This window comes from Equus asinus, chromosome 4 (genome assembly GCF_041296235.1).
Source record: "Equus asinus isolate D_3611 breed Donkey chromosome 4, EquAss-T2T_v2, whole genome shotgun sequence".
Classification (NCBI taxonomy): domain Eukaryota; kingdom Metazoa; phylum Chordata; class Mammalia; order Perissodactyla; family Equidae; genus Equus; species Equus asinus.
Genome location: NC_091793.1, coordinates 137,916,235 through 137,936,335, shown reverse-complemented (window position 1 = coordinate 137,936,335; position 20,101 = coordinate 137,916,235). Strand labels below are relative to the sequence as shown.

Below are 20,101 nucleotides of genomic sequence, written 5' to 3'. Positions count from 1 at the left end.
TTTACTTTATTTACTTATTTGTTTTGGTGAGGAAAACTGGCCCTGAGCTAACATCTGTTGCCAGTCTTCCTTTTTCATTTCCCCAAGGCCCCAGCACTTAGTTGTATATCCTGGTTGTAAGTCATTCTAGTTCTTCTATGTGGGATGCCACCACAGTGTGGCTTGATGAGCGGTGGTAGGTCCATGCCTAGGATCCAATCCGGCGAACCCTGGGCCATCTAAGCAGAGTGCGTGAACTTAACCACTCAGCCATGGGGCCAAGCCCGGTTTCTACATTTTTAAATGGTTATATTTTAAGTAGTTTATATGTACCTATACAATATCCTTGATTTTGCCTGTGGATTACAAAGTCCAAAACGTTTACTATCTGGCCCTTTAAGAAAAGGTTTCCCAACCTCTGCTGTGTTGCATGAGAGTTACTACTTGTTCTATGCACATCTCCAAACTATTCTTAGTAACCTTTTGTCATCATTTTTTGCCAAAAGAGTTAATACTATCTGTCCTAACCAAATCCATAGGTATGACTGCATTTCACATTCACATTCTGAACTATTCAAACTAATTCAATGTGTCTATTTAAACATCTGAGTTTGAAGGTACTCTTTCAATTACAGCATTGACTATCTTGTACTTGACTATTCCTTCTAATATCAGCAATCAACAATCTGATTTACTGGGCCATATTTTATACATGAGCAGCCATTATAATTAAGAATTATTTTAGACTTCCTCTACATATCATCTCAACTGTCACAAAAGGCAACTTAATTCAAATTATTTATTCTTCTTGGTCAAGAAAATGTGACTAGGAGAAAAAAAGCCACAAGAAACAGTTCAGACCAGCACATAGCAGCAAACAAGCTTTTAATAAGATTGCTTTAAAATCTAAGAACAGATTATTGCAGTACTATTTACTATTTTGGATTATATACCACCCCTACATTAAAGAATTAAAGGAACGTTGAGGTGTATAGAATTCAGAGAAAAACTCTGAAATTACCGAGTTGGACATTACCTCTATGAAAAATGACTTGAGTTCAGGAAGGTGTTGAAATAGGTTTAGGCTTGGAGTGTCCATTTTGGTCTGCTTCTGCACGGCTTCTTCTGCTGATAATCTAGGAGGGTGTGGTTCCTTCAAAATAATTTTAAGGAAAAATAATCCCACAATTGTGTTAGAACATCTCTCACTGTTTCCCTCACACATACGGGCTGCACCTACAATGGATTACGTACAGCTCAAGGCTGACAATTCCAGGCCGTTGCTCACACTATTATTCCCTCAGCAGAGGTCCTACCCTCTTCATTTCCAGAGAAACCCTACCTCTACTTCTCTTACTGATATCTCTCCTGAATTTCCAAGTCAGAATTAATTATTCTCTTTTATTATTTTCCTCAGAACATTGTTTTAATTAGTACTTATTTCTTTCTATGTTGGATTACATATAGTTGTTTATGGTCTGTCTTCCCCAACTAGGCAGTAGGTATCTTAAAGTCAAAAAACAAGTCTTATTCAGTTTTGGATTTTCAGCATCTAGTAACCTAAATACAGTAAATGCTTAATAAATGTTTGATAAAATTAAATGCATTATTAAAAAGTCAAAATTTGCAATATGGGTGAATCTTTAACTCCTGAAGTAAGATCAAAATGTCAATATTATCAGAATCAAATTTATAGATATTATTGCATTTCTTTTCAAATAAATTATTCTTCCTTAACTTTAATGTCAGAGATATAGAACAGTATTACTTTTATAAATAAGAAGTGACAAATCAAATTAACATTCCAAAGGCACAGTTAAAATGCAGAAAAGAATTCTACCGAAAGGGGATTCTTCTATCTCCATCATAAACTATTAGATTATAGGAAACAGATGTGACAGCTATAAGTACTTCAATATTTAGCACTCAATTATCCATGTGAATATCATTCACTTTATTTTAAATCAAAGGCTGATTTTGTGTCATTTTTTATGGTGATAAAAAGCTAATTAGCACTACTCTTGTTAAAAAAAAGAAAAAAGAGAGAGAAAGAGGGGCCAGCCTGGTGGCACAGCAGTTAAGTTCACACTTTCCACTTCAGCAGCCCTGTGTTTGCTGGTTCAGATCTCAGGTACGGACCTATACACTGCTTATCAAGCCATGCTGTAGCAGGCATCCCACATATAACGTAGAGGAAGACAGGCATGGATGTTAGCTCAGGGCCAGTCTTCCTCAGCAAAAAAGAGGAGGATTGGCAGCAGATGTTAGCTTAGGGCTAATCTTCCTCAAAAAAAAAGAGAGAGAGAAAGAAAAGTAAAGCAAGTACAAAAATATTATAGAATCTATATGTCAAAGCCCAAAGAAGTGTTCTGTTTTATTCTGTTACTTTTGCCTTCTGACTCTCCTGGCAGGAAAGGGATAATGCACTGATTTCAAACATGACCATTCTGTAAAAACCAATGTTGGAGGCTTCAAATAAACTGTTGCTAAGAAATAGTAACAATTATAAAGCTTAGTCTGACAACCCAACTAACAGAAGTACATTTGTAAGCCAGAGTTTAGATATATTGTTGCTGCAACAGCTATGGAAATTTCAATTCAACAATATTTACTGCACACATACTATATGCAAGAAAGGTACAAAGATGATTAAGAGAAGGTTGCTGCCTTTATAATATAGTGAAGCAAGTGAATAAACAAACAACTAACTAAGGCAGAAAGAGTCATAATTAGGATGTAAATAACAGCCCATAAGAACATGGGAAAGTGGTCTAGTTCTCCAATGGGGCTCACAGCTATGAATTGAGAGGAAACAGGGCTCGGTGGAAAGGCTTTGGAGTCAGATGGCCATGCGTGCAAATCCTGCCCAAGTCACATCCTAGCTGTGTAAACTTGGAAAAAGTATGTGATTTCTCTAAAGTGTTGTAGGCTAGGTATTAATTTCTATGAGGCTTGGCTTCATCAATCACCTGAAAAGGAGAGTAATTGGACATTTACTGAAAGGGTTAGGTGAACCACCTAGCACAGTGCTTGCAAAAGAAAGTGTCAACTTAACAAACGGCGTATTATCGTGTATTCCCCATTTCTAAGCTCATCTACTAACAAAGATCAAGACATCTTTGAAAACTAATTTCTATGAATCCAAAGTTGTATGCAATCAGGAAGACAATAATTTAACTTCATAAACTAGTATGGGGAAAGAAATACAGTAATATTTATAATTTGATTCTATAATTTGATTTTTAGGACTGGATGTGGGTTCTGGATGGTAAGTCTCCTCTTTGGGCAGATGTCAGCTATGAGAAGTCTTATACATAGAATGAGTCCCAATGTAATGACAGTTTTAATGGTATAACCTAACTGCAGTATTCAAGCATTCAGTTAGAGCTCCTTCTCCATTTAAATAAAGGAGCGGCATCTCACTGACAGGGGCCTTCAACCTCAGCTTTTCCTTTCTCAGAAATAACAAAATAAGGTGATTGGCTTTCTGAACAACTATAAATCCTCTGTAATTTAAGAGTAATTGACTGCATATGTGAATTTTGACTGCGATATTTTATTATTTCAAAATGGGAACAATCATTTAAATCTATTTTTTTTAAGTGAGAGCATAACTCTTCTGAAATTCTAGATAATTCTGAAATAAAGTTTTAAATCATTAAAATCCTTGAAAATACTGGCAGTACTATTCTTTAGCAATTAAATTCTAGACTTCTTATGTAATGAATAACTTCTATGATTTACCTTTAACAGTTGACAAGGTGTTTGCCCAAAATTATTAATCATCCCTTCTAAGGCTTTTCTTTCCTTCTCATCTGTTAAGGCATCCAGATCCACAGCTCCTAAAAGCAAGAGAAGCAGTCACCTCACTACAGAGTGAAAACAAACCAGCAAACGCACACAACTGATTAATATATCAGATTGATATATTTTCAACAAAATATTATCCCATTCCTCAATTTATGAGAACATTGTAAAGAGGTGATTTTTGAAAAATCAGTAAAGCTTCAAACATCACATATGTATAAACATAAATTCCATCCAGTATAACTAAAATACTTTAAATAAAAGTTAACTTGCAGTCTATAAAAGTTTCTCTCAGAAAAATACAAACTATACACTTAATTGTTTTCTTCATGATAGTCAAGCTGAAACAAATGTAATAACCACACAAACATACTGCCATAAGTTACTGCCGATCTAACACATGCTGGGAAAGGTGATACTCTGGTTAATTGATTATACCCTGCCATACTTAATATGGATTGTTAAATGGCTCTTAATTGACCAAACTAGGTAAGTCTGATTTCAAAGTCTATGCTCCTAACCACCATCCTATACTACCTCCCAATAAAACTATTATCAAATGAATATGGCAAAAGGTAAAAACATGTCTATTTACCAAAAGTCATATGGGCTCTGCTCAAATTCACCTAACTTCACACTATCCACAATCTTTAGAACTATTAGCTCTACTGAAGGACTGGAAAAGAAAGAACTATTTCTTAAGCCTTTCAAAGCCTTCAGAAAATGTTCTTGATCCTGAGATAAACATTAAAATAATGTCATTTTATCATTTGAAGAATTTTTTATTTGTAATTCTAAAGGTTTTCTTTCAAAGTCTGCTAATAATTTAATACTGAATATTTAATGTAGGACCCGACTCAACAGGAGAAATACGACCAGAGATCAAAAACTTCTATGCCACCAATAATTGACATTTATATTTAGATTTGCATACACACTCTTAAATACTATTTTTTTTAAAAAGCATGAGTCAGTCTTTCAAATAGAAAAGATTACTAGGGGCTGGCCCACGGCGGAGTGGTTAAGTTTGTGTGCTCTGCTTCAGTGGCCCAGGGTTTTGCCAGTTCAAATCCTGGGCGCGGACATGGCCATGCTGAGGCGGTGTCCCGCATGCCACATCTAGAAGGACTCACATCTAAAAATACACAACTGGGGCCAGCCCGGTGGCGCAGCAGTTAAGTGCGCATGTTCCACTTTGGCAGCCTGGGGGTCACCTGTTTGGATCCCGGGTGCGGACATGGCACTGCTTGGCAAGCCATGCTGTGGTAGGCGTCCCACATATAAAGTGGACGAAGATGGGCATAGATGTTAGCTCAGGGCCAGTCTTCCTCAGCAAAAAGAGGAGGATTGGCAGCAGTTAGCTCAGGGCTAATCTTCCTCAAAAAAAAAAATAAATAAAAATACAGAACTATGTACCAGGGAGCTTTGGGAAGAAAAAGGAAAAATAAAATCTTTAAAGAATAATAAAATAAAAAAAAGAAAAGATCACTAAAACTATTTTTTAAATGTAGTCTTTCTCATATTAGTTATGTCCAAAATACCATGCATAAACACATATTTAATAATATTGTCTATCAATATAATGCAAGAGAAAAAGCACATCGGCTTATACCTTCATAACTACAGTAATAGAAAACATTGAGTGCCTCTACTGCAGCCGGCCCCCTCTGTTTATAGCCAAAAATCAGATCTATCCATTCATGAAGATGAGCAGAAACATATTCAGACTCCTGGAAAAAGAACAAACTTAATAATTAACATAGAGATACTTTACAACTACAATGTAAATATGTATACTTTAAACGAGTAAGAGCAAATTAAGCATTTCTACACACAAATCTTACTGCTATAAATAAATAATCTCAAAATCATGTTAAACTTTTTTCAATATCTACTACATATATTGCCTATAATCTATCTAGTATAATGTAGACATCATATTTATTAATATTTACTACATATGCATCTCCTAACTAATGGGTGAAGAAAATAACAAATATTCTAATAGCGCAAACATGAACAACAAAAAAACTGATGACAGCTGTGGAATGCATCTTTGTTGTGAAATCTCCATTGAAATAGTTGTGTAGAAATCCAATTCAAGGACACAGTGAAACCACACTGCAGCTGATGAAAGACGGCTGCAAATCACTCCACCCACCCCACCTACCCCACTAAGAGGTGACTGGGTGGAAGGCAGAGGAGCCTATTAGTGATGTCTTGAAACACAGTAAGAAAATCATTACTGGAGACGGGAGAAAAAGGGACGCATATTTTAGTTACAGGAAAGATATAGAAAGGGTACCAATGGGCTTGTGAATCTGGGGATGGAGATTTTCAGGCAAAATGTTTTTAAGTGCTAATTGGCTTCTTTTAGCTGCCTGTGATAAAGTGTGGGAGGAGTAACATGAGTTAAAACATGAACTCTTGGGGTTTTAAGCATAATTTAAAAAAAATATATAGGAGCCAGGTCTTGCTGGGTTTGAAATAAAGTTATTTCTAATTTTCAGGATCACTAGAGAGCAAAGACTCTCAAAGTGAAAAACGGCCTAAGTCAATGATCAAATCAGAATCTTACCAGTAAAATACGGCCTCAGGCAAAAGTTTAGTTTAAGAGTATGGGTATAAAACAATCTGTTGAGACCTCAAAGATTTAGGTTGTGCCTCATAGACCCACTCAACTAGAAAACAGAGCATCTTAGGAATCTTAAGGGCATTTTCCCAGAGGAGCCTCCCACTCGGTCCAAAGGAGATAAGGGACTATAATGTAAAGTAATGCAAAAATGGTTTTTGTCCAACAGAGTTCACATATGAGAAACCCATAAAATTTTAAAAGAAACTGTAATAGTTCATGAAGCTGAGAACAAATGAGTTAAAATCTTCCCTAGGTTAGAAGAAGGAAAAAAAAATTGAGGTAAGCTTGGCTAACTGCAGCTGTGCATACTCAGCACAGTCAACTGTTGTTAAAACTAACCAGATATTCCTGTCCCTCCTTGGTATATGAGTGAGTTGTTTTTCCCTGGAAGTCAAGGTCCAGACCGTCCAGAAGGAAGGAGACTCAGTCTCACAAGGCCAAACGAGGCTGAAGGCGCCAGCCAGCAAGGCCACGTGCTTCCCCTCCTCTGATTAGAGTTTCAGAGAAAAACCCTCTAGCTTCTTCCCTATGAGGAGGTGGATTTGAGTTTTAGCTCCCATCTCTTCGTCTGGCTGCCTTTCAATAATAAACCTCTTTCTTTCCCATAAGCCTGACATTTTGGTGATTGGCTTACGCGGCGCGTCAGGTAAATGAAACTAAGTTTGTGTTTGGTTTCATTCAGACTGAGACAGAAACTGTTCAAAAATGAAGAGAGACCTTTGGCTCCAACTTACTATGGTAGGAAAGAGGCTGGCAAAGATACTCATGTAAACAATGTTTTTATTTATTTTTTAATGGAAAAGAAAGAATGACTCAGAGCAGGGAGCCAAGAGCCCAAGGAAAACCACTCTCAGGGAACAGCAGAAGGCCCAATAAAGGAACCGAGAGCACAGCCCTGCTGGAATTCAGAGTTGTTATAAACCAGTTTCTGCTGGGTGCCTCGTTTTTCTCTCCCTTTTGAATGGGAGTGTCTATCTATTACTGTTCTCCTGTCCTTGTCACACGACTGTTACGTGGAGGCAGATAACTTGTTTCTACTTCACAGTCTTCAGCGTAGTTTCATGCACACATGGATTTGATTTAGATCACTAACAAGATTCTGGACTTCAGGCCTCACGCCACAATGCAGGGATCAGCAAACTACTGTCTGTGGGCTGCCAGATTTGCAGATTAGTAGAACACAACCACACCCATTATCTTTTGTAGTACAATGGCACAATTTCGACACATACCATAGAACCAAGGAAAATATTTCCTATCTGGTCCTTTACAGAAAAAGTCTGCAGATCCCTGCCTTAATGAGATGAGACTTCAGGAGGGTCCTCAGAGGAAGTATGTCGTTTTCCATGTAGGAGGAATGTAAATAATTTGTGGCCAGAAGGCAGACTTTGTGTGGTGGAGTAAAGATGGCTGCACTTTCTCTCTCACTCCCACTATTGAGAGAAGAGTTGACTTTCCCTCCTCCTGAATCTGCGCTGACCCTGTTACCCAGTGGCACACATGATGCTGTGACAACGAGCAGCCTCAGGCCTTAAGAAAATCTGGACGCTTCCACTTTTGCACTCTTGGGGAGCCCTGAGCTGTCATGTAAGAGGTCTGGCTACTCTGCTAGAGAGACCACATGAAGAAGAGAGATCCTTGAGATACACGGAGAGGATGAAAGGTCCAGGATCCCAGTATCTCAATGCAGCCTCCAGAAGACTCCAACCTCAGCAGCCACAGGACCGACAGGGCAGGAGAATCTCAAGCAAGACCAGGAGAACTGCCCAATTGAGGCCTGTCATCTCAGAGTCACTGAGAGACAACAAAATGGCTATAGTTTAAGTCACTACAGCTTGGGATAATTTGTCCCACAGCAATACATAACTGAAACACAAACTTCTAACATCTTATAAATGAGGAGCATATCTTCCTAAAATCCTGGACCCCTACTTCATGTCACAGATACTACAGAGGAAAGCATCTGAGAAGTTCCTGGCTAGCTGATAAGTAACAGATTATTTTTTCAGAGCTGTTTTATTTTTTCCCCAATTTCTTATTCATGCATAAGGTTAATGTTTATAAATATCATAATCTAATCCAGAATTTTGTAAATTTGACAAACTGTGTACTAATGAGAAGGAATGTTTCCAAGTATTGGCCTAACTAGTTTCAGAGTCTGCAACATTTTGGTTTAGACAGAGAACTAAGTGGGCTACTGTGGGGAAAAAACCCACATCATCTGCAAGATAACAACACAATATCCTGTTAAAGTAATTCTCACCCGTCCTTCAATTCCAAATTGGAAACTTAGCCAAAAACTAGTTATATTTTTTTAAAGTGGCATTTAGGACTTAGTTGTCTTATTAAAAACTTACTGAAACCCTTCAGAGAAAACAAAAATGTACTTATCCTGTTAGGTTTGAAACAAATGTGGGAACTACAAAACATCAAACCACATCAGGATGATGCTTGGAGGGCAGGTGTGAGTCGCTCAACAAAGGGACACATTCTGAGAAACGCATCCTTAGGTGATTTTGCCATTGTGTGAACATTGTAGAGGGTACTCACACAAATTACTCACAAACCCAGAGGGTATAGCCTACGCCCTACTACCACCTAGGCTATATAGGACTGATCTTATGGGGACGCTGCCATATCCGCGGCCCGTCCTTGACTGAAACACTGTTATGCGCCGCATGACTGTAGTTTCATGTATTAACAGGCAGATATCTTATAGAACTGACATTTGCTTTGCTATATATCCTTTGACTGTCCTATATTCTCACTGTATCAGAAGATCCAGAACCTCAAAATAAATTACTATGTTATACTTTCAAGAACAGCATATACAATAGATTACAAATTAATCTAGAAAAATCATTAATAGTCAGGTATAGTTTACTCCATCCTCTGGAAAACACATACATCTTTATCTTATTACTCTGTCTCATAACTAAACACAAAAATCTTACCAGAGCTTTTCTATGTTTATAGATGAAATCTTCAGCTGACTTAGCCCATTTGGGGAGGATGACATCATTCACTAGTTCTTTGGAAACTTGTAGACGACCCAAGTTAAACTCTAAGACATAAAAGATAAATGCATCAAATCATTTAGATTTAAATAAATCAAGTAAAACAAATATGAGGGCACATTCCTTAGCAATACTGAAGTCTTTTTTTTCTTCTTTAAGAGTGAAAGATGAGAATCAAGTTTCCTTCTTGATCTAAAATCACTGAGTAGGTAAAAATAATTCTTATCTATGGGGGCTGGCCCGGTGCGGTAGTGGTTAAGTTCCTGTGGTCCACTTCGGTGGCCTGGGTTCATGGGTTCAGATCCAGAGTGTGAACCTACAACACTCATCAAGCCATGCTGTGGCAGTGACCCACATACAAAATAGAGGAAGACTGGCACAGACGTTAGCTCAGGGACAATCTCCCTTAAGCAAAAGAAGGGACACTGGCACCAGATGTTAGCTCAGGGCTAATCATCCCCATCAAAACAAAAAACACAAAAAATTATCTATTGGAATGCCTTTTATCAGTTGATTAAAAAGATAAAATGAAAGTAAAATTAGTTATTACATGGTAAATCAGATTAATAATTGATTTTCTGTTGAGAAAAGTGGGGGAAACTACAGCTATGACCAAAACCTTAATCTGAACAAAAATGCAACATTAAGTATTCTTCTTATATTAAAAATAATTAGCACAGTTCCTCTAATGGTTAATTTACAAAATACAGCTCCTGAGAGCTTGCTGGTGCAACTTACACCTTAACCTCACTCAGTGGAAGAGTTATATTTGTCTTATGGAAGAACAATATACTTATATACCACTATTCTAAGTAGATACTGACATCACAAAGATTTGCTCATATAGTTAGAACAACACAGTATTTTGACAAAATTGTCCCAAAGGTGAGGTTTTCTTGTTCATGCAGTGTGCGGAGGGAAAAGTGTTAACACAAAACACCTTCATGAAAGAAGCTGCCTTAGGATATCAGTGTGTCCCAAAGGCGGAGAGGTTGAAATGTCACAGAAGGATAGGTGCGCAGGGTCTCTGCCTTCGTTAACCCAACTCCTGTACAGTAGATACTGTTGGCCACCTGAGAGCCACTCCTCCTTATTTGGCAGCAGAAACTGGATTTTATTCAAGAGTCCATCCCTGCCCTCCATTTCATGCCTGCTGCAGGTGACTGGTGTAGGGGTTGGTATGTGACCCAGCTCTAGACAATGAGGGAGGTTATGAGAAAGGTTTTCTCACTCTTAAGAAATGACACAAAGAATTAACAGTCCCACTTCTTTCTAAGATGCTGTTGCATCTGCCTGTGATGCCTGGAACTGCTTTAGTCGTTTGTAACAATGAGAGGAACTAGCAGAGGACAAAGCCAAACCCTTGGAACAGCAGAGTGAAAATACAGAAAGAACTTGGCTTTGATGACGTTGTTGAGCTACTTGAAGCTACCATACCTCACTGTTTTCATTATGGAAAATACTAAAATGTTCTTGACTGCACAGTTATGAGTTTGTTTTATTAATATTAACACTAATGTTAATTAATATTTGTTGTCATTCTAACTAATTTACTTTGCTTTCTCCCACCCAGCACATTTCAGATGAAGAGGCAACGTACAGTTAGAAATGGAGGGCTCCAGCACAGTCGTGCAAGACAGCAACTGGCTGCCTGTGGTGAATGGCAGAAATTGTCAAGCTGAGAGCACCTTCAATTCCAAATTTAATCTGCTCGTCCTCCTAACTCAAATACTCTGCTTTAGGAGACTCCAGTCCTAGGGCTGAAGGAGAGCCCACGATCAGACTCAGTCAACAGATTCACTTGATTTTCTGAAAGTGACCATTTCTAACTGCCTTACTCAGAATCAGATGCCGTGCCTCCAACAGCCTGTCCCAGAGTGCATGATCAAAGGATGTGAAGCCCTGGATATGCTCTCCCCAGAGAGACAGATAAGTCTACTGAGGTAGAAAGGGTCAAACATTAACATTACTTGCTAGGGGATGCAAAAGAAGTTGGTAATGACCCTTTGACACAGGAATTTCCCTAAAGAACACCAGTAGTAACAATCTTGCCAATTTCCTTATAAGTACTTCATAGAAAAAGCATTTGGATATTTTTAAATATTTAGTTCCATGATTCTCTACTTCAAAAACATAATACAACTTTTCAAATATTGTAGTAACTTATACTCTGTCATATTTTCAATTTGCCTCATGTCTTCTTCTCTAAGTCAGAGTCAGCAAACTTTTCCTATAAAGAGTCAAAGAATAAATATTTTTGGCTTTGTGAGCCCTATGGTCTCTGTTGCAACTACTCAAATCTGCCATTATACTGTGAAAGCAGCCACAGTCTATATATTAATGAATTGGCTGGCTGTGTGCAAACAAAGCTTTATAAACAGGTTTGGCCAACGGACCTGTAGTTTGCTGACCCCTGGGCTAAATCCTCATCTTATCTAACTCAAACGCTTTTAAGCTAAGTGGTTATATGGCTGGAAGAGCATATGGCCATTTTGCTTCTCTAGTAAACACAGTACTCTGACAGGTTCTCCTACCAATTGTTTGACTCACTTATCTTGGTCACTGGAGCACTTCCCTGAAAGGTAAGACCAGCGCCTGGGCATCAGCTAAGCCCTGTCACCGAGTAATACACAGTCAATGGACCTTAAATCCTCTATAGGGCATCACAAATACGTCCTGAAAGATATTTTTCAGGATCCTCCATTGGGACTTTTGAGTCAAAATGTTAATCTCCTATTTCTTACCATTTTGATTTTCTAAAAACTCTGGGAAGTAGAAGAATTCAGGAATAAGTTCCTTTACATCATAGGGATTGTCCATGAGAGCCTGCCAGGTAGCAGGGATGGAATGGAACTGTCGATCTGCACAGTCAAACCTGCATGTGGAGATTGAAAGAGAACAGCGAATGTCCAGTGAGAGCAGCAACAGGCAGGAAACAAACCTTCAAACTCCCCTCAGGTTTCCTATTGACTAGAGTTTCCCCTTAACGTCTAAACACACAATTTGTTCTCCTTTTTATGACAATCTATCTTTCATATTTGGTTGTTAGGAACTAAATACTGTAATTTTAATCATTAGTATCATCGTAGTTAAAACAGCTGGAAACCAATTAACACTGGACAAAATTTTCAAGTAATTAAATATAAATCTAAGAGACTTTTAAAAAATGGTATAATTTTTGCCGAGTAAAGTTTATTCCAGAATGTGAATAAATGTTATTTGGATATTTTAAAATCACAGAGTTTGTCCCTCTAAGCATTGTGGTGGTGACATACGTGGTTAACAGAGCTATAGGAATGCTTCTGACTTAATCCTCGATACAGAAATATCTTTACAAACTCTTCTGCCAAAAACCAGAGGGTGAATTAGGAAAATAGTTCTGTGGCTAAAGCTTTATATTTTACTTGCATATATTGTTATCTTATTTTAACTTCATTTTTAAGTTCCATTACAGGCCTAAGGAAGTTGAAAGAAGCTCAAATGGTCATGTTGCAATTTCATTATATTTTCTTTAATCACAAAAAGCATAAACCCCTTCTCTTTCTCTCCTTTGACATTGTTTTCCTAGGTTTATTTCGTAAATAATGACTTACTAAGTGACACTGATGACTAATTTTGACTCTTTTTATGCCTACTAATCTTGGTTTGGGGCAGAGCTGAACTCAGCAGAACTCAATTTAATTATAGTCAACGACTGGGTCACCAATAAAGTCTAATGATGGAGTATCCAAATTCAAGGAGAGGTACAGCTTTAATGCTAGAATCTTTTCGTTTGGGTGGGGGAGAACAGCTTTACTGAGATATAATTAAGATACATATAATTCACCCTTTCTAAGTAGACGATTCAACGATTTTTAGTCTATTCAGAGTTGCCCAACCATCACCACAATCAATCTTAGAATATTTTCATCATTCCAAAAAGAAACTCTGTATCTACTAGCAGTCATTCTCCATTCACCCTACCTCCAGCCCCTGGCGACTACTTATCTACTTTCTGTCTCTGTGGATTTGCCTGTGTTGTACATTTCACGTACTGGCAGCCCTCCACATTGCAGGTTCCCAATCCACGGATTCAACCAACTGCAGACTGAAAGCCCTATGATGGCTGTGTCCTTACTGAACATGTATGGGCTTTTTAATTGTCACTATTCTCTAAATAACACAGTATAACAACTACTTATGTAGCATTTACACTGTATTAGGTTTTATAAGTAATCTAGAGATGATTTAAAGCATATGAGAGGATGTGCGTAGGTTACGTGCAAATTCTACCCATTTTATATAAGGGACTTGAGCATCTGAGGTTTTGGTATCTGCTGGGGTCCTGGAACGAATACCCCTCAGATACCAAGGATGACTGTATACCATACAATACGTGGCCTTTCATGTCTGGTTTATTTAGCATACTATGTTCAAGGTTCACCCATGTCATAGCATGTGTCAATCTTTCATTCCTTTTATTCATTCATGGCCAAATAATATTCCATTGTATGGATATACCACATTTTATTTATTCCTTTATCAGTTGATGGAAATTTGGGTTGTTTCCACTTTTTGGCTAATATAAATAATGCAGCTCTGCATACTTGTGTGCAAGTTTTTGTGTGAACATTAGTTTTCAATTATCTTGGGTATATATCTAGGAGTGGGATTGCTGGGTTATATGGTAATTCTCTGTTGAATCCTTTAAAGAACTGCCAGATTGTTTTCAACAGAGGCTGCATCATTTTACCTTCCCACTAGGAGTTCACAAGGCTTCCAATTTCTCTACATGCTCATCAACACAAGGTACTATCTGTCTTTTTGATTATAGCCATCCTTGTGGGTGTGAAGAGGTATCTCAACTTGGTTTTGATTTGAATTTCCCTGGTGACTAATGATGTTGAACATCTTTTCATGTGTTTATTGAACATCTGTATATCTTCTTTGGAACCATGTCCATTCAGATCCTTTGTCCAATTTTTAATTGGGATATTTGTTTTTTCATTATTGCATTGTAAGGGTTCTTTACATATCCAAGATACAAGCCCCTTATAAGACATAAAATTTACAAATATTTTCTCCCACTGAGTGGACTGTCTTTTCACATTCTTGCTGGTGTCCTTTGAAACACAAACAGAATCTATTTTTGAAGCTTTCTCAAAAAATCATTTATTCATAAAAGCATTAAAAGCTGAAAAGATCCAGTTATACTTTACTGGAGGAAAAATTACCTGCTATCATGGCAAATGTAACGTTTGGAGAGGTATAGTGATCTTGAGGTCAGAGTCTCTTCTTGAAAGTCAAGTCACTGTACTGTATAAAGACCCAGGAATAAGGGACCCAGGCTAATTTTAAGACATAAAAGCTACATGGAAAGAGAGTAGAATAGACAATATTTACATAGCTTTCAATTGGGCAGGACAGGCAAAATGGTAATGTTAGAGAATAAGGCAACCTGGAGACAAAATGTGAATAAGTAGAGAGCTATCTGGAGGCTACATGGGGAGCCGAGAATTTAGGGAGAAGTTTGTTCCTCTAGGATCATTAAGAAAATGTGAAACGCAGGTAAATTATAATATTGACAGGCAACATGATATACAGTGATGCCACGGATCTGTCTGAGCTGCTACTAATAACGTTAAGAGCTCCTCATTCCTCCCTCTTTTCATTCTTCTTGAGGATAAATATTTTTAGGGGGACTACATAGCATTGATGAGTTTTGAAGCTCTGGTAAATGTTTTAGATCTAGGTCTAAATCAGTTCCAACTCTAAATTTCCGGTATGTTCCTAAAACCAGTAAGAATCACAAAGGTACACCGCATAATAGTAAAAAGGAATTTATCTTAAAAGTCATTTGCATAAGTCAGTTTGAATGACTCATTCTAAAACTAGTATGGCTATTTTTATCGAGGTTATTATATGAATCAAAACTTAATAGGAGAGAATAAAAAAAAATAAGGCCCTGTTATACAGTACATTATATGAAGGCAAAGAGTTTCAACACTAACACATAGTTTTAAGAAAACATCTTATTTACCCAAAACATACCTTCCACTCTGAAGCTGGATGTGGAGGGTGGTAAATGGTTCTGTACGAATAAGATAGTGCATAACCCCGGCAGAATTTGAATAGTGAGTACCATAATGAAATTTATCAATAGTTCCCATAGGATCCTCAAAATTTTCATATCTAAAAAAAGAAACTAAAGTTTTTTAACCACAATAGTAAAAGTAAATTAGGAGGACATAAACTTGTATTGCATTGCTGAAAACACAGTTTTTAATAAGTCCTTTTTAACGTTTCATTATCTATGTATTTGTATCATCACACCACGTTAATAAATCAAAAAAAATTTATTCATTAATATCTTCTTCTGAACAATGAAATGTCATTAACATTGGATTCTTGAACAGTTTTGTACTATTCAATAATACATGTTCACTGTAAATAAATTAGAAAGCAGAGAAGCAAAAAAGAAACTTAAAATCAACTATAATTGCACTTCCCAGAGATAATTCATATTGACATATTGGTGAACATCTGTCAATCTTTAATGAATAAATTAATACAAATATATTTTAATATAAAAGTGCTATACATAATATATTGTTCACAACTTAGTTTTTCATCTAACAATTTTCTATTAATGCCTTTCCAAATGATTGATTAGTCTGTTTTTAACAGTTACATGGTATTTTTAACAGGTATGTGTACGGATATATGACAATTTAACTATTTCTTACTTTTAGATTTTTAGGTTGTTTCTGTTTTTCTGCTATTGTGATATTTAGACATGGCAAGCAATGCGATAATTAGACATCCTTTTGTGGCCAAGGTAACGGAAAAAAAAATACAGAGGATCAGTCAAGAGTTGTGGAAGTGAAGCTCTAACAATCTAAAGGTAAAAGAAGGAGACGGTGGATAGGAAGAAGGCCTAAACCAAATTATTAGCAAAGGACAGATACAGTGATTCACAAGCACTGTCACTGACACGTGTGTAACTGTTTTGAATGGTGACACCTGAATTAGTGGGTATAAAATATGAATAAAAATGAACAGTTTTTGGGAGGTGTTTATTGCCTCCCAAAATAAGCTTTCAAACCAAAATAATAATCGGTTTATCAAACTGAGGTCAATTTCCTTTTACATAGAAATTATTAATATTCAACGGAACAAACAAGTTTTTCAGGTCAAAGTCATTTGTACCCACGCAAACAAATACACTATTGAAATCTGAACCTTATATCTTTGATTATCAATAAAATAAGTTATTTATATGACAAGTATTTCCTGTGGAAGTGTAAAAAAAACCCTTTTTTTTCATATTGTCAGAAAAAAAAGTTTGACTAATGAGATAATAGATACCCAGTAAAATCCCACTAGTAAATCAAATCGAATCAAGTACTAAACATTGCAAAAAGTCCTAGAGAAGACTTGCAAATAAAAAGAAAAAAATAGGAATACTTGTACCGTCTACTCCTAAATAAATCTACAACTAAGTTTGTTTGCAAAACAGTTATTTGTCCTTATTATTAGAAGTCATAACTGACAAGTCATCCACAAGTTCACATGGAGAAAAGGGAAATTAAAATTAGATTATTCTTTTAATCTCACAAAAAGACTGTGAGACATTTACAGGGTCGATCATAAATATATACAACTATAAAAATTTCCTTTATTAAAATGACACTTTGTAGATTTCCACACATTTCACTGTTCTTTATTCACACTATTCATCGATAGGTTAGACTATTAATTTTACATCTACTAAAATATTCTATTATATGAATATTTTTACACATTAAATTAGTAGGTTATTAAGTCTAAAATACCTGGAAAGAAAAATTTCAAGAACCTATTACCCTTGAGCACATACTTTTTACAACATGAAAAGAAATTCTAAACAGTATCAATTTAAATTCGGCAAAGAAGGGAAATAACAGACTATAGTTAATATACTTGAAGGACAACTGATATATTTTCAAGAACACTTAATGAAGGAATTATCAGACTCTGATGATTAAAAGTAGCTGTGCATTTAAAAAAGGAACGCTTGGTTGGCCGCAGCAGAAATCAATACAAATTCAAACAAATGACGGGTATCTTTCGAAAGGGATAAAAGGCACTTACTTTTCTCGCATGGCTTTGGCATTTTTATCATTAATTACCCCAATTGGTTTGGAAAGATCTCGAAATACAGATGGGTTATTAAGGTCCAACTCTTCTGAAGTATAATCTTGTAAAATCCAGGGAAACTAAAAGAGCCACAATTTACAATTTACGCATTCCTTCTTGGAGAAGCTACTATCCCCATATCTAATATCAAATGCTTATCTAAAGACAAAAAGGGACAGTCTTTACAAATATTTTTTCCCTGTTGCAGTGTTTATTCATCTTTAGTTCAATAATCACAAGTATTATTTCCTGTAATTCCACTGGAATATTTTCAGTGAAATGAAAGAAACAAGGCTTTTATTTTTTAATTACTTTTCATGTGTATATACTTCTTGAAAATAGCAGGGCAGAAAATATACAGAAGGGCAAAAATAGTTTTTTTTTTTTTAAAGATTGGCACCTGAGCTAACAACTTGCCAATCTTTTTTTTTTTTTCTTTTTTCTCCCCAAATCCCCCCCAGTAGATAGCTGTATACTTTTAGTTGTGGGTCCTTCTAGTTGTGGCATGTGGGATGCCACCTCAACATGGCCTGATGAGAGGTGCCATGTCCGCGCCCAGGATATGAACCTGCGAAACCCTGGGCCACCAAAGCAGAGCGCGCGAACTCAACCACTTGGCCACGGGGCCGGCCCCCCAAAATAGTTTTTATATCTTTTTTAAAAATAAAAAATAACTAGCATGCACATATATTTTTGTGTATTATGAAACTAAAAGGCAATTCCACATTAATGAGATTTATATAAAACTTACCACAGGATACTGTGCAAGGTCATTATAAGTTCGTCCTGCCATTGTATTTATTTGAATGAGGTAGTCAAAGTTTGATATCTCTCTGTTTACCCATTTCTAGACAGCACAACAAAGAACAAAATCAGAATTAATCTCTGTCTCTTAGAAATCAGCAACTATTACTGACAGCACCAACATAAGCTTTTGTTTCCATTATGTCCACCATCTTTCTGATAAAAGGAATAGGGCTTTAAAAAAAAGGCTTATTAACAGGGAGATAAAATCAACATACTTTTACTAAATTTGCTTCCTTTTAAAAACTGGTCTCTAGAAAAGGAACAGAAAAGTCAATATAAATCTTATACTGCAGTCTAAAAGATCTCCATAAGAATTAAGTCTTTTCTTTAATTAAATAAATATTTTATTTGAATATCTTAAAAATTTTAATTCTAGGACTGTCCAACTTTGAAAATTTTGTTATAAATTGAAATTTTCGTAAGTGCACATATTAAAAAATCAGTATCTTAATGTATTAAAATGGCCTATGAATTTTAAATAAACATTACGTTAACTATCCTCAGAAAACTGCCCTTACAGAGCAATGGTAGATGGGATTTTGCTACCGTAAACACAAAATTTTCTTAAGAAAGATACTATTATTTTCTTCTGATCACCTCAGTGTCCCTGGCCTGCTGCCTGCTCCACCCAGCAAGGGTGTGCTCAGGGTTCCGTGGACAGATTAACATGCACCTCTAAGTTTACTGTGCTCCTTAATCGCAGGACAGACAGGGAAGGCTGAATACACGTGTATGGATTTTACAGAAAGCCCCATTACAACTGTCCTCAGTGCCAAACTGAGGAATAAGTACTATAATGAATAAAGTTTTTTCCACAGAAAACAGAGACTGTACTTTATTAAATAAAGCTTATTCCATAAGCAACAGGAAAGGACTGCTGATGGCTTTTGAACACGAGCAACACTGAAGATTAATGCACACGGAGGAGGAAGGAGAGAGCTGGGAGGCAGAGATCCTTATTAGGAGACCACTAACAGTCCGGGAAAGCAGAAAACGATAGCCTTTCCTTGGATTTTGGCAGTACAAATTCAAGAGAGGCTGGGATACAGGTGAGGGTAAGAGATCAAGAGCATTAGTTAACTTTGGCTGATAGAAGGATTAACAATTTTTTTTTTTTGACCTTTTTTCCATGGTGCCTTTTGCATTTTCCCATTTTTTACCTCGTGCATGGATTATTTTTATTATTAAAAAAACCCCATGTCATTCTTTTAAAAAAGAAAATTATTAAGAAAGAAGTCACAAGATATGTCCATAAACTGAATGATATGAGAGCTGGAGAACAGGACACTGTGTGTGTAAGGGAAACAAAGAAAGATTCAAAGATTAAAGACCAATCTGAATGGAAGAAGAGCAGTTGTAATTATCAAAATAAAATAATCAGAAGAAGAGAGTTTTACTTTTAAGCAAAAGTCTGAGATATGAACACCAAAACAGCGACTGTTAAAACTTCCCACCTGCGTCAATCCTGAAGCTTTGAATAACTCCTGTGGTGATCTGGTGCCATAACTATTTGGAGAATGAAGTGACAACAGTCTGCTATACACTTTATTTCTAACCTAGAAAACACAGCATTTTATAGCTTAAAAACTGATTAAGACAAACCAGGATTACTATTTTATGACAGCTTTATTGAGATATAATTCCCATACCATAAAATTCACCCTTTTAAAGTATACAATTCAGTGGACTTTTTTGTATA

At 36.5% G+C, this 20,101-nt stretch overlaps 1 protein-coding gene across 9 annotated transcripts in view; it reads right to left on the bottom strand.

Moving 5' to 3' along the window:
• The window catches only part of NBEAL1 (neurobeachin like 1), a 153,571-nt gene that overhangs the window by 17,980 nt on the left and 115,490 nt on the right, over positions 1–20,101 (bottom strand). For 8 of the 9 annotated variants that reach the window (XM_044768406.2, XM_044768402.2, XM_044768408.2 and 5 more), the window contains 9 exons: positions 19,857–19,958; positions 18,347–18,442; positions 17,551–17,675; positions 15,469–15,609; positions 12,183–12,313; positions 9,376–9,485; positions 5,399–5,516; positions 3,724–3,821; positions 1,016–1,132 (listed from right to left, as the gene is read on the bottom strand). In XM_044768406.2, the coding sequence (XP_044624341.1) occupies positions 1,016–1,132; positions 3,724–3,821; positions 5,399–5,516; positions 9,376–9,485; positions 12,183–12,313; positions 15,469–15,609; positions 17,551–17,675; positions 18,347–18,442; positions 19,857–19,958 (1,038 nt within the window). Of the gene's footprint in view, positions 1–1,015; positions 1,133–3,723; positions 3,822–5,398; positions 5,517–9,375; positions 9,486–12,182; positions 12,314–14,651; positions 14,786–15,468; positions 15,610–17,550; positions 17,676–18,346; positions 18,443–19,856; positions 19,959–20,101 lie in introns of those variants that run through there. The other variant, XM_044768410.2, reaches the window with a different exon arrangement.